Source organism: Mchenga conophoros, linkage group LG15 (assembly GCF_057382185.1).
Source record: "Mchenga conophoros isolate Kocher_MC1m ecotype Shallow Benthic linkage group LG15, M_conophoros_male_GT1.1, whole genome shotgun sequence".
Taxonomy (NCBI): Eukaryota; Metazoa; Chordata; class Actinopteri; order Cichliformes; family Cichlidae; genus Mchenga; species Mchenga conophoros.
In genome coordinates, this window is record NC_140540.1 from 35,341,132 (window position 1) to 35,353,505 (window position 12,374).

At 43.3% G+C, this 12,374-nt stretch overlaps 1 protein-coding gene and 1 long non-coding RNA gene across 4 annotated transcripts in view; one reads left to right on the forward strand and one right to left on the reverse strand.

Moving 5' to 3' along the window:
- Nucleotides 1–9: 9 nt before the first annotated feature.
- The window catches only part of abca7 (ATP-binding cassette, sub-family A (ABC1), member 7), a 31,977-nt gene continuing 19,612 nt past the window's right edge, over nt 10–12,374 (reverse strand). For all 3 annotated transcript variants that reach the window (XM_085247788.1, XM_085247787.1, XM_085247789.1), the window contains exons 31-49: nt 11,865–12,057; nt 11,557–11,651; nt 8,128–8,160; nt 7,900–7,996; nt 7,574–7,648; nt 7,277–7,446; nt 6,903–7,080; nt 5,946–6,206; nt 5,597–5,720; nt 5,392–5,521; nt 5,090–5,216; nt 4,852–4,914; nt 4,160–4,266; nt 3,924–4,065; nt 3,610–3,744; nt 3,383–3,486; nt 3,196–3,288; nt 2,608–2,857; nt 10–2,343 (exon numbers count right to left, since the gene is read on the reverse strand). In XM_085247788.1, the coding sequence (XP_085103914.1) occupies nt 1,885–2,343; nt 2,608–2,857; nt 3,196–3,288; nt 3,383–3,486; nt 3,610–3,744; nt 3,924–4,065; nt 4,160–4,266; nt 4,852–4,914; nt 5,090–5,216; nt 5,392–5,521; nt 5,597–5,720; nt 5,946–6,206; nt 6,903–7,080; nt 7,277–7,446; nt 7,574–7,648; nt 7,900–7,996; nt 8,128–8,160; nt 11,557–11,651; nt 11,865–12,057 (2,836 nt within the window). In that variant the 3' untranslated portion in view covers nt 10–1,884. The remainder of the gene's footprint in view (nt 2,344–2,607; nt 2,858–3,195; nt 3,289–3,382; nt 3,487–3,609; nt 3,745–3,923; nt 4,066–4,159; nt 4,267–4,851; nt 4,915–5,089; nt 5,217–5,391; nt 5,522–5,596; nt 5,721–5,945; nt 6,207–6,902; nt 7,081–7,276; nt 7,447–7,573; nt 7,649–7,899; nt 7,997–8,127; nt 8,161–11,556; nt 11,652–11,864; nt 12,058–12,374) is intronic.
- On the forward strand, nt 982–4,564 carry LOC146558774 (uncharacterized). The gene is made up of 3 exons (XR_014888687.1): nt 982–1,357; nt 3,004–3,118; nt 3,207–4,564. It is a non-coding gene; the product is annotated as an uncharacterized LOC146558774 (long non-coding RNA).

Sequence of the window (12,374 nt, forward strand, 5' to 3'; positions counted from 1 at the left end):
TATATATATATATATATATATATATATATATATATATATCTAAAATGCCATTACAGTACGGTAACATTCAGCAGCCAGTGTGTCGTTTGTTAGAAAGAAACAAACACATAGTTCAGAATAAAAACAGTTGTTGACTGAAGGCAATGTTTTTGTCTCACTGATTGCTCTGTTTTGTTAAATATTACTTCTTTGATTGAACGTGGAATTTTTGGCATGTTTGACATGAATTTAACGTCTACAGTGACACCCGTGTATCTCATTTATCACGAGGTTTCCAGCTCTTTTAAGGAAAAGCAAGCAAAGTTAAGAACCCCCCCCCCCCCCAATTCATAAATAATAAGATTAGTCTGCATAATAAAAATTTGGATAAATAAAAAACATTCAGATAAAAGATATAATAAAGTTGTTTTTTACAAAACAATAAGAGGTAAATTCTCTCCTCAAAAGAGATACTGTATAGTCCTGAAACAACCCGCCACTCAAATGCCCTCTAACCTATAAAACCACCTTGAGAATTAACATAAAACATACAGTCTGAATATTTCAGTATTCAGACTGAAAGAATGCTTTTTGTAAAACAAAGATGAGGTTGTAATAGGTCTAATGACTGAATCCTGAGCTACACTGCTCACTGGTTTAGCAGCGACCCCTGCATAACATTCATTCAGGACAAATAAACCAATGAGGAGTGATGACACTGACACAGAAAGAGAAAACACAGTGTAAGACTAATCAACCCATATACAGCTGGTAAAATAAGTTCTGAACGTGTCGCCAATTTTTGAAGTAAATCTATTTCTAAAGGTGCTATCGGCATGAAATCGTCACCAGATGTCAGTAACAACCCATCCAATCCACACATGCAAATAAATCAAACCACAGATGATAATAAATCAAGTTAATAATAAATTAAGTGTAATAATGAGAAATGACACAGGGAAAAAGTAGATGCAAAAGGCAAAAGTCATGACATCAGCTGAAATCAGTCATTAGTAATTTGCCACTTAGTGCAAATGAATATCAGCTGGTTCAGTTCTAACTGATGGCCTATAAAATGTGTCTCATTACCAAGCTGTCATACAAGAAACATCTCATGATGGGTAAAACCAATGAGATCTGTCAAGACCTTCACATGCTTGTTGTTGCTAAACATACTGATGGGATTGTTACAGAAGAATTTTTAAACTACTGACGGTTCCAGTGAGCACTGTTGGGGCCATAATCGTGAAGTGGAAAGGACATAATTTCACCACAAACCAGTCACAACCAGTGGCTCTTTGCAAGACTCCAGACAGAGGAGCGAAAAGGATGATCAGAAGAGTTCTCCAAGATCTGCAAGAAGACCTGAAATCAGCAGGTACAATGTGGATGCACTCATCCATGATGGCCTATATGCATCCTTTTTTTTTAAACAAAGTATTAAATCAATTTCAGTAACTGTGTTCAGCACTTTTTCCGTGTAATTTCTCATTATAACACAAAACATAATTTGTGGACATCTATTGTTTGATATGGTATAGTTTTACTGTCATCTGGTGAGGATTTCAGCAGCACCTTTAGAAATATATTTACTCAGAAAACTGATGCTTTCTGTACTTATTTTACTCGCTGTGGAGGGTAAAGAGTTACAGATGAAAGAGCTGAGCAAGGCACCGAAGTCATTACCACAAAGGACCTTCGGTTGTTTCTTTTAAAGCTTCTACTCTGTTTTTCTCAGACAGTAACATTTCAGTCCACTTGTCCACTGGCGTTTTCTTACTGATGGACTTTAAAGTGCTCATTTTTTCATGTCCCTGTGAAGACTTTGCAGCATTCAAATGACATACAGAGGGGAAGATGAAGCTTTTGTTTGTCTTTGGTCCGCTCGTTTAGTGCCAGTCCGCTTCATAGCGTGCTCTCCTCTGAGTTGCCGCCGACTATAAAGAGAACCGAGGGATCTTTGCTGGAACTCTCTGCTCTGCGTTTCGACCCACGAGATTTGCCTGATTCTCCCTGAAGACCGCTGTTACTGCCGTCTGATTCAGTGCTGGCCCTGCGGCTCACCGTAGCCACCTCCCGGGCCATTTCCTCTGGATGTGGTAGTGCGCGCATTGCCACAGAGCCAGATTTGCCTTTGCTAGATTTTTCTTTTTTCGGCTTACCCGCCTTTGACTTGCTGTCAGATGATTTCCCAGGCAGGTGTGGACTTTTGCTTGGTTGAGGAGGAACGATTGGTGGTTGTGGTTTATTGACGGGAGGATTAACTCTGTGCTCAGGTGCGTTTGGCTGTGCTGTCCCGTTACTGACGACCACATCTGTGAGGCAGTCGTCATCAGTCTGATCCTTGGCAAAGTTGACAAACACCTACAAAAGGTAAGGGGCTTTAGTATCACTGAGACTTATTCTTTCTTTACTGACCCAAGTCTTGTTTAATTATGACCAAGCTTTAAAGTGGGATTTGGCAGATCGGGTATCGCAGCGCCACATGTGGAGAAAATCACTAAGAAAGAATCACTTGGCTCCACTTACATGGGATCATAGGCCATGAGACTTACACCACCCATTTTGCAGAAATAGTCATTTTCCAAAACACTAAAGAGGTTTTTAAACCTTCATCACAGCCCTCACCTGGTCCAGCGTGGTCTGTGAAATGGAGAAATCAACGATGCCCAGCTCCTCGTAGTTGTTTGCCAGCACGTCGAAGACTCGAGCGAGGCAGCAGGCGTGCGAAGGTAGCTGGTACTGCAGCACATTCTGGTGCCGCTCCTTCAGCTCAATACTAGGAAAACACTCCTTCATGTAGGTGCTGACGGGACACGAGTCGGGGTCCGATTTGGTGTCTGCCAAACGAAGGATGATGGTGTATCCATCACCAAACCTGAAAGACGGGAAGGAACGAAGCACGTGATTCACGACTGTTACATGAGAAGATAAACTTCTCTGATCCTGACCTCTTCACGAATTTGTTCACATTCTGTTTTGAAAGGGTCAAGGCTATTTTCAGTACTTTTTTTTTTTTTTCAGTATTAAGTCAGAACTGGGGGTGAAATGCAAAACACTACAGGATGCACTTTCAGCCTGTCTAATGTAGACAACACACCAGACATTAAATCGGGGAGAAGTGCAGCGGCTCGTAGAGGTAAGTGGATATTGTTTAGCTGGTATCGGATCGTATGCCTATATTTGCTGTATCGCACAGCACTAGCGTTTGCTTACCTGTTCTTCAGGTGCTGCACAGACCCAAGACACCGAAACCTGCCGTTGACCATGATGGCCATCCTGGTGCAAAGTGCCTCGCACTCCTCCATGCTGACAATACAAACATTTAGAGACGGCAGTAAATATTTTGCCTTTACAATACAAAACTCCATCGGGAATGAAATAAAGCTGAACTGACTGGTACCTGTGTGAGGTTAGCACTACAGCTCTTCCCTCTTTGGTGACACTGAGAATGCAGTTCCACAAAAATCTTTTGGCTTTTGGGTCCATGCCAGTGGTAGGCTCATCCTGACAAAAGGTGGTGGGGGAGCATAGAGGAGATACGGAGTGAGATATAAGTTAGGAATATTTTAAGGATGAAGGTCATTCAATAATAACTGCATCATCTTTTCTATTAAGCTGAATCATCACCAGGAATATGACAGGTGGAGACCCAATGAGGGAGATGGCTGTGGAGAGCTTCCTCTTGTTGCCCCCGCTGTAGCCTCCAGCCTCCTGATCGGCATACTGAGTAAGCCCCAGCTTCTTCACACCCCACTGTGCCACCTAGAGAACAGCAGAGAAACTGCTGACTGTAGCCAAACTTGATACTTCACCTCTTGAAATAACATTTAAAAATGACAAAACCTAGATTTTTACAATGGCCACATATTTGGCTAAATAAAAACACCAACTCTTCAGCATATCTTCCTTCATAAAACTTTAGCTTGGGAATTTTACACCACCTTAGAGACGAACTCCTCTGGCACCCCCCGCAGGCGGGCGTACAGCTCCAGATGTTCCCGACCTGTGAGCAGGTCGCTGATGGCATCGAACTGTGGGCAGTAACCCATCAGCTGGTGGACCCGCTCCATTTCTGTCAGCACACTGAGAGCAGAGAAATAGCTGATGCAATATCTGTGGTTTGGTACAATAGTAGTTCTGTAGGGGCTGAAGTCACTGCAGCAGACACGCTTTGTACCTGTGCTGGCTGAGGAAAGCCTCTCCATGAGTGACAGGTGTATCTCCAGTTAGCATCCGAAATGTTGACGTCTTCCCAGCTCCGTTGACCCCAAGCAGCCCAAAACACTGGACGGCAGAGACATAAGAGCAGTATGCTACAAACATCTCTATTTATATACACACAGCTCAGTTATTAAGTCATAAGATAACAGAAGCTTTTACTAGCAGAAGCAACTATAGAAAAAGTAGGTCCATTGCTAGTAACGATGGTATTTTTAGATACTGCAGCACTACACTGTTCACTGCATCATTCCATGTTTGGCACTGATCACCACCTGCACTCATGTATATATCATGTATATATCTATCTACTTAGCACTTTTAATTCTTATTTTTATTTTCATGTCTATTTAAGCGTAATTTATGACAGTTTGTTTGCACTGAAGCACCGCAGCAATTTCCTAATGTTGTAAATCTGCTCAACATTTGGCAATAAAACCCTTTCTGATTCTGACTACATGTGAAAGTATAAATAGCAGTTACAGTGGTGAAAAGCAGTACCTCAAGTTGCATTTACAATATCATAAAACAGTCCCTGTGATAATGTGGCTGTAACTACATGGATAAAGAACACAGAGCTGACAGCCAAAGGGGGTGTGTGTGTGTGTGTGTGTGTGTGTCTTCACAATCACTGGTGCGCAGATCCCTCACCTCGCTGCGAGGAATCCCGAGGCAAAGACGGTCTACGGCTGGCTTTCTGCCGGCTTTATAAACCTGAACAACAAGAAGCTTATTTGTTACACTTTTAAGCTGAAATTCACCACTCTGTGTCAGTGTAGGAGGAGGACAGCTCATCAGTGAGAGTCTCTCGAATGAGAAACATTTAGCTGCAGTAGAGTTAATTAGTGACCTAAACAAGTTCAGCGTTTACATTTCCTGCACGTTGTACCTTGCTCAGGTCGATCATGGTGAGGATGTCTGAGTGTGCTTTCCCACTTTTGACCCTCTCTCGCTCTCTCGCAACATCCTCATCCTCTGGACCAAGAGGAGGCAACTCAGGCTTAGTCCACCAAGGCCTGAACAAACACACAAGCAACCAACTCACAGATCCCACTTTTATTTGATTTTAGAATTTCTATCCATTAAACTGACACACTTGCACGGCAGCAATAAGAGGAAGGAAAAGGGAAACAACCTGAGAAACGAGTGCAGAGAACGTTAAAAATAGATTTATTTATTTATTTTTTTTACCTGTAGCGGATGAAGAATTTGTACTGAAGGAGTATGGTAAAGATGAAGAAGACGACACCTTCTACTGCCATTGCAAAAAGGTTCTTTCCTACAAAGTCCCACTGAAGGGGGTCCAGGCTTGGTTTGGTACCTGGAGGAGAGACATTACATCTATATTTAGTCTTTGTAAGAGCAAATAACTCTTTTGAGGCTGACTAGTATGTACCCAGTCTTTTGAACGCATCCACCATGGCCTGGTTTTTGGCCATGTCGATAAGTCCTCGTCCCAAACAAAAATGAGGGAAGATTAAAAACACCTTCTTCAGGATTCTGTTCACCTCGTTCAGATACTGGAAAGACAAAATCATTCACATATGATGTATTAGTTAAAGGTGCATTAAACAAAATTATGTTTCTACTGCAGAGAAATATTTTAAGGAACATTTCCTTAGTTAAGAAAATGTAAAACAAGAGGGTTAAAGCATAGTTACTGTTATTTACATATATTTATGCCTTACTTATTCCTAGAACACAGGTGAAGAAGTAATTGAACTTCACGCCTGCGTAAAATTTACCTCATCTACAAACAGCTCCAGGACGAAGGTGGCGATGCTGCCGTTGATTCCAATGAAGAGGTTGATGGAGGTCAAAAATACATAAGCTGTGCTTGGGACAGTGAACACAAAGGATGCTGGGTACATAAGAGGGGTTATGGACCACCCGTAGAACAGGAGGAGCAGGATAAGAGCGGGCAGGTTGGTCTCAGAAACGTATGACTGCTGCTGGAAACTGATGAAAATCAGCACCACCATGATAGCAGGAATGGTGTAGTTTAACTGGAAACAAAGAAAAAAGGGAAAACTATCCTGAGCCTGGATTTTTATCTAGTCAAGTATGTGATGATAGTCTAAAGGCCTTTACACACCTGACATGTAAAATCTGTACAAATATTTCGTGTTAAAAATGTTTTTGGGACGATTCTCAATGCAACTATTCATGCTCAGTAATTTCCCTGGACATTAATTTTTTCATACTGAGCTTGAATTTTCTGATTTCTTTGGGTCTGAATAAACAGCATTGATCAATCTGACCACTGCATTTGGCAACAAGAGCGCTCGTAGCTCAAAACATGTATTGGATCCACAAACAGTAAAATAATACTATTTTACTTCAGACACACAGCTAGACGCTTCTCCAGGTCAATCAGGTCTCTGAACTTATGTCTCTGCTTCCTCAGATGTGGAAGCCAACGAGAGCTCAAACTGTCCCACCGACATCCTGAAATGTGTGCGAAAGCACCGTGATACAGCTGCAACTCCTGGATCAAACCGTGAAATCTCAGTTTCTTCCTTGTCTTGTTCAGAAACATCAGGACCAGCTCATTATTGCTCAATGCTGTGTGTAATGGTCTTTACAGTGACAGTACCCTTTACAGTAGTAAATGGATTGATGAAACTTCCTGACTTACACTGATGCATACAAATCTGTCTGAGTGAGGACAGTTAACTTCTTCTATCTCGAGCTGTACTGACCATGTCCCAGGTAAAGTTGGCCAGCCAGTAGAGAATCGGTTTGACCCCGCTGACAAACTGCAGGTGTTTAGCTTTGCTGACTCGCTCCTCGATCAGAAAAAGGACGAAACTGGCCGGCACGAAGGACATGGCAAAGATCACACAGATGGAAACCAGGACATCCACCGATGTAGTCATCCTGAAGGAGAAAGCAGAGAAAAACACATCAGAGGACTGTGGACCTCTTTATTTTAAAAGAAAAAAAATAAAATATTTTTTTACAACAGTGCAGAGTTTAAATCCACTCTAATCTTCCCCCTCACATAAACAGAACTAATACAACGAGCACAAGAGCCAAACTGGTGAACTTGAACTCTCCACAGCAGTGAACTAACATGGCTACTTCAGTGAGCTGCTCCTTGGTGAGGTTGAGTGGGTGATTGTAGGCAGTGATGCCGTGCTTCCTCCTCTCAGGACCTGGCGGCAGACTCGCTCTCAGCAGGCCGTTGTTCATCACATTGACAAATGACACCATGGCGTGCCAGCCTTTGTTGTTGTACCACACCTGAGCACAGAAAAGAGAGCGTTTGAGCAGACACAAATATCTGGACGCATCACCTACATCGCTTTCTTTAAAGTCTGGGGAAAAACAAACAGAAGACACAAAGACAGATAAAAAGACGCTCATTTACCTTCACATTGTTTTCACTGTTCAGCCCTCCTAAGACCTCTGGGAGTCTGTGCAGCAGGTTTCCCAGTGAACTGTTCTGTGATGAAGCAAAAAGCAGACTCTCAGTGTTGACGGCTTTAATGGGGAATCATGTGGTGTGGGGGATGGTGGGTGAAGCTTTTTATTGTTATTAGCCGGTGCTCTGGTCAGGACTAGCTTTTCCTGGCACCAGCAGTAGAACTTCCAGCCCTTTTAAATATTTTACTTCCATTTTCCCTGCTTTTCTCTCTGTAAAGGTAGAAAAAAAAATTAGTCTTATTAAAGCACTCATCTTAAGGCTCTCTGTACCTGTGGGACTCGGAAACGAGTCCTGATGGCCATGACCGAGTCTTGGAGATATTGGGTTTGAGATACAGCTCTGCCTCCGAGGGAGAAGCCTCCGTATCTGTGATACATTTTAGAAATAATACAAAGGTGGTTCAACCGAGTTCATTTAAAACAGTTCAAAGCATTTAAAGAAATATCACAGTTAAATAGAGCAGATATTTTGTATATTAGTGTAATTTAACAGCTTACCTGAATTCATTCACCCACTTCTTGGTTTTTAGGCTATTAAAGGCAGAGAGAGAGAGAAGCGATCACAGAGTTATATTCATGATGGAAAAATGCAAATCAGTCAAAGTTTATAAAGACATTTATGAATACTGTGAAGTGTTCGGTCAATTGGGATCAAAATTAATGATAGCTATTAGGGGTGCAACGATACTCGTATTGATATTGAACCGTTCGATACAGTGCTTTCGGTTCGGTACGCATATGTATGAATGTAACCGGTGTGATTCTGCGTTGTGTCTGATAAAAAAGGTAAAAGAAAGAAAGACCTCCAAGTAAATAATTTGCCCACTCCAGCTCCTCTCCCACAGGGGAATTGTAGAAAAAGGGGAGAGGCAAAAGGGGTACACTGTATTTATAGTATTGCACCAAAGAAGAAGAAAAGAATGAGGAGGGGCTCTAACTGATAATGAACACAACTACAGGCTTGGAGGTCCTAAAAGTCAGGCATAAAAGGAGAAGTTTGGGGGTTTAGAACACATTTTGTGTAATTATAACAATGTTATTTATGACTCTGTTACATGAACAATACAAAATTTGCAATTTATTTTATCAACTTTCCTTCTGATGATGCTGTCTGTGTTGAGCGCTCAGTGAATCTGCGTTCGACTACTCCGCCTAGGCTGCACTGTCGAGCGCAGATCCACTGAGCGCTCAACACAGACAGCATCATCAGAAGGAAGAGCGCAGGGCAAGCTAGCGAGACAGAAGTTAAGCTCTCCTTGCAACATGGCAAATTGAACCTCCCCCACCCTCATTCAGATCTGGCGTTTGGAATTATTTTGGTTTTCATGTGAGGTATGACCCTGTAGGTAAGCGCGTCATGGACTAAAGTAAAACAGTATGTTGGATGTGCCACGCAATGCTCAATTACATGGGTGGGAACTAGTGTGTTAGCACGCAGTTAGCTCGTTAACGTGTTAGCCGTCTAGCCCCACGCAGGGGTAGCTCGTTAACGGAGATTTGCCGTGTTGTGGCGTTATCGTCATTTCAACGAGATTAACGCTGACAGCACTAGTGGGAACACAACGAATATGACTGCACATTTACGCTGACATCATCCTAGTGCAAAGACAAGTGTTAGCAGACAAAAACAACAAGCATGCATGCTACAAACTTTACCCGGGTCATTTAGACAGCCGTTAGCACATGATTCTCCTTATGGGGACCTGATATGTTTAATATTGTGGCGAGCTCAGACAAGGAGGAGACGGAGGTGTCGTTTGGTCTTGCTTCCCTAGCCAGGGAACACAGCCGTTTATTGACATTTGCAGAAGAACACTGCACCGCACAGCAACAACAACACACAGAGCGCCCTCTGACCCCGGAAGGACACACCGTCGCAGCGAGAAGGCGTCACCCGTCACTATGGCAACATAAGCAAAACATAACTATACAAACAGAACCCCGAACAGCCCTGACCCGCTACATAGCCCCCACCTAAGGGGTCAGTCGTCCCCGACGACCCCATTGCCCCACACAAAGTCCTGCAAATGTCCAGGTGAATTCTTTTGGCGCACCGGCCGGTCACGACCGGCGGGGGAAAAGCCACTCGGGTCAGAACATGGGCTGCCACCATCATCCCACTTCTGACACCAATGTGGCGAGCTCAGACAAGAGGAGACGGAGGTGTCGTTTGGTCTTGCTTCCCGTGAGCTAGCCAGGGAGCACAGCCGTTTATTGACATCTGCAGAAGAACACTGCCGCTAGCTAACTGCTCAGCGTGGCAACCGCACAGCAACAACAACACACAGGGCGCCCTCTGACCCCGGAAGGACACACCGTCGCAGCGAGAGGGCGTCACCCGTCACTATGGCAACATAAACAAAACATAACTGTACAAACAGAACCCCAAACAGCCCTGACCCGCTACAATATGCTGCTGAGAATATAGCCCAGAAGAAGCGTATAGTATAACTTTTATTTTGGAAAGAGCCATTTCTCTGTAATAAACTCTTTTCCAAAGATGAGTGATTCCTCAATCAGATACAGGTGTTACCGCGCCAGATCCGCGGCCCCGAACCGTAGTAAGGAAACCTCTGGCAGTTACTTGAAGGTTCCGTAACTGACTCGTAGCCGGCAACAGCTTACTATACAGGTCAACTCCGCTAGCAAAAAGATCGAAGGAGGCGTAGGAAACTGCTTCACCGAACTTTATTTCTTCTCTAAGGCACGAACACCGCGTACAGTGGGCTGAAACAGTTTACTCACAGCGAGCATCGCCGACACAACTCTGGCTGTCGAGGGAGTTATTATATTCCTTTTATTTATTTTCTTTCCTTCTGTAGCTAACCGTTACTTTTTCCCCTTCTCCGCTCTCTCTCTTCACACACACACACACACACCAGGCAGTCCCGCTAACACACATCCCGAATACATTTCCCATCAGGCTTCATCCTTAAAGGGCCATGCCTGTAACACAGGGCTTGCAAAATCGCTAGCCCGACGTCCCGGGGCTAGCGATTTTTCCAGTCGGTCTACCAAAATCTATCTCTGCCCTGCCCGTCGGGCTATTGTAGGAAGAAAAAATATATGTCAATGCTTTTGCATTCTTTCGGAAATGTAGCTGGGTAGTTATGTCATTGGCATCGGTGAGCCACTGTCAATATGTGACATATTGAAATCGGGTTTGACTTTGCGCTTGTTTTTTGCTTTCACTTTGCAAATGTCCAGGTGCCTTCTTTTGGCACCGGCCGGTCACGACCCGCGGGGGAAAAGTCACTCGGGTCAGAACATGGGGTGCCACCATCATCCCGCTTCTGACACCAATGTGGCGAGCTTAGACAAGGAGGAGACGGAGGTGTCGTTTGGTCTTGCTTCCCGTGAGCTAGCCAGGGAGCACAGCCGTTTATTGACATCTGCAGAAGAACACTACCGCTAGCTAACTGCTCAGCGCGGCAACCGCACAGCAACAACACACAGGGCGCCCTCTGACCCCGGAAGGACACACCGTCGCAGCGAAAGGGCGTCACCCGTCACTATGGCAACATAAACAAAACATAACTGTACAAACAGAACCCCGAACAGCCCTGACCCGCTACAATATGCTGCTGAGAATATAGCCCAGAAGAAGCGTATAGTATAACTTTTATTTTGGAAAGAGCCATTTCTCTGTAATAAACTCTTTTCCAAAGATGAGTGATTCCTCAATCAGATTTTTTAATTACTTTTGTTTCAGCAACATTAAATTTAAAAACTGTACTTTTGAGTTAAAATATATATTTATAATTTTAATAAATGACAAATTAAAAAGGCATGAACTTTTTTTTTTTTTGTAAAAAATATCGAACCGTGACACCAAAGTATCGAACCGAACCGAACTGTGAATTTTGTGTATCGTTGCACCCCTAATAGCTATATGTATATTTTTATTGTGTTGAGTTAATGAAGTACCTTTTCTTAAGGATTTGAGAGTAGGTCTTCACCAGGTAATCTGAGATGTTATAACTTGTCAGATTTTGCAGGATGTCTCCAGTCGGCCTTTTAATCTGAAAAATAAAAAACTGCAATGGGTCAGTTGAAAGCACTGGGGTCCAGTACAGTACAGACATAGTCTACAGTATTTAACGAAAACAAACATTTCATGACAAAAATTCAGATAATGTTGGTTCTGTTATGAGTTAACTGGTGATATTTTCTGATGGTGCAGAGATCTGATCACTGTGTTACAGTAAATCAGTCCTGATTGAGCCCGCGCTGACCTGTGGAGGCGGAAGCCCTCCAGCACCCTCAGGACACTCGGGGAGCATTCGGTAGACGTCTTCTGTGCTGCACTGACATTCAGGTGAGGGTCTGTCTCTGCTCCAGTTGCCTCTGCTGAACATGTCCCAGGTAGAGTAAGATAACTGTGGCCTCATGAATAAACCACCCTGCCCAGCTTCACACTGAGGATCCCTGTAGGGAGAAGACAGTTTTGGTGTCATAGTCATCGATGTGCAGTGAAAATATTAAAAAAAGTACGCAGATTTACTCAAATCTATATGTTTACTTATAGAGAGATGCAGTTTCAGCTGAATGCCACTGGAGGTTTTATATTGTCTAACCACTCTGTAACCAAACTAAAACCGACACTTTCTGAAAACCTGAGGAAAACGTGCATACATTTTAGCCACAGCAGTAATATCTGTGTAAGGAAAATAAATATTTTCTGGTGCCTAATACACTGTATTTAACATCATGATGTCTCAGCACCACAAGTCCTTCTATCTTTA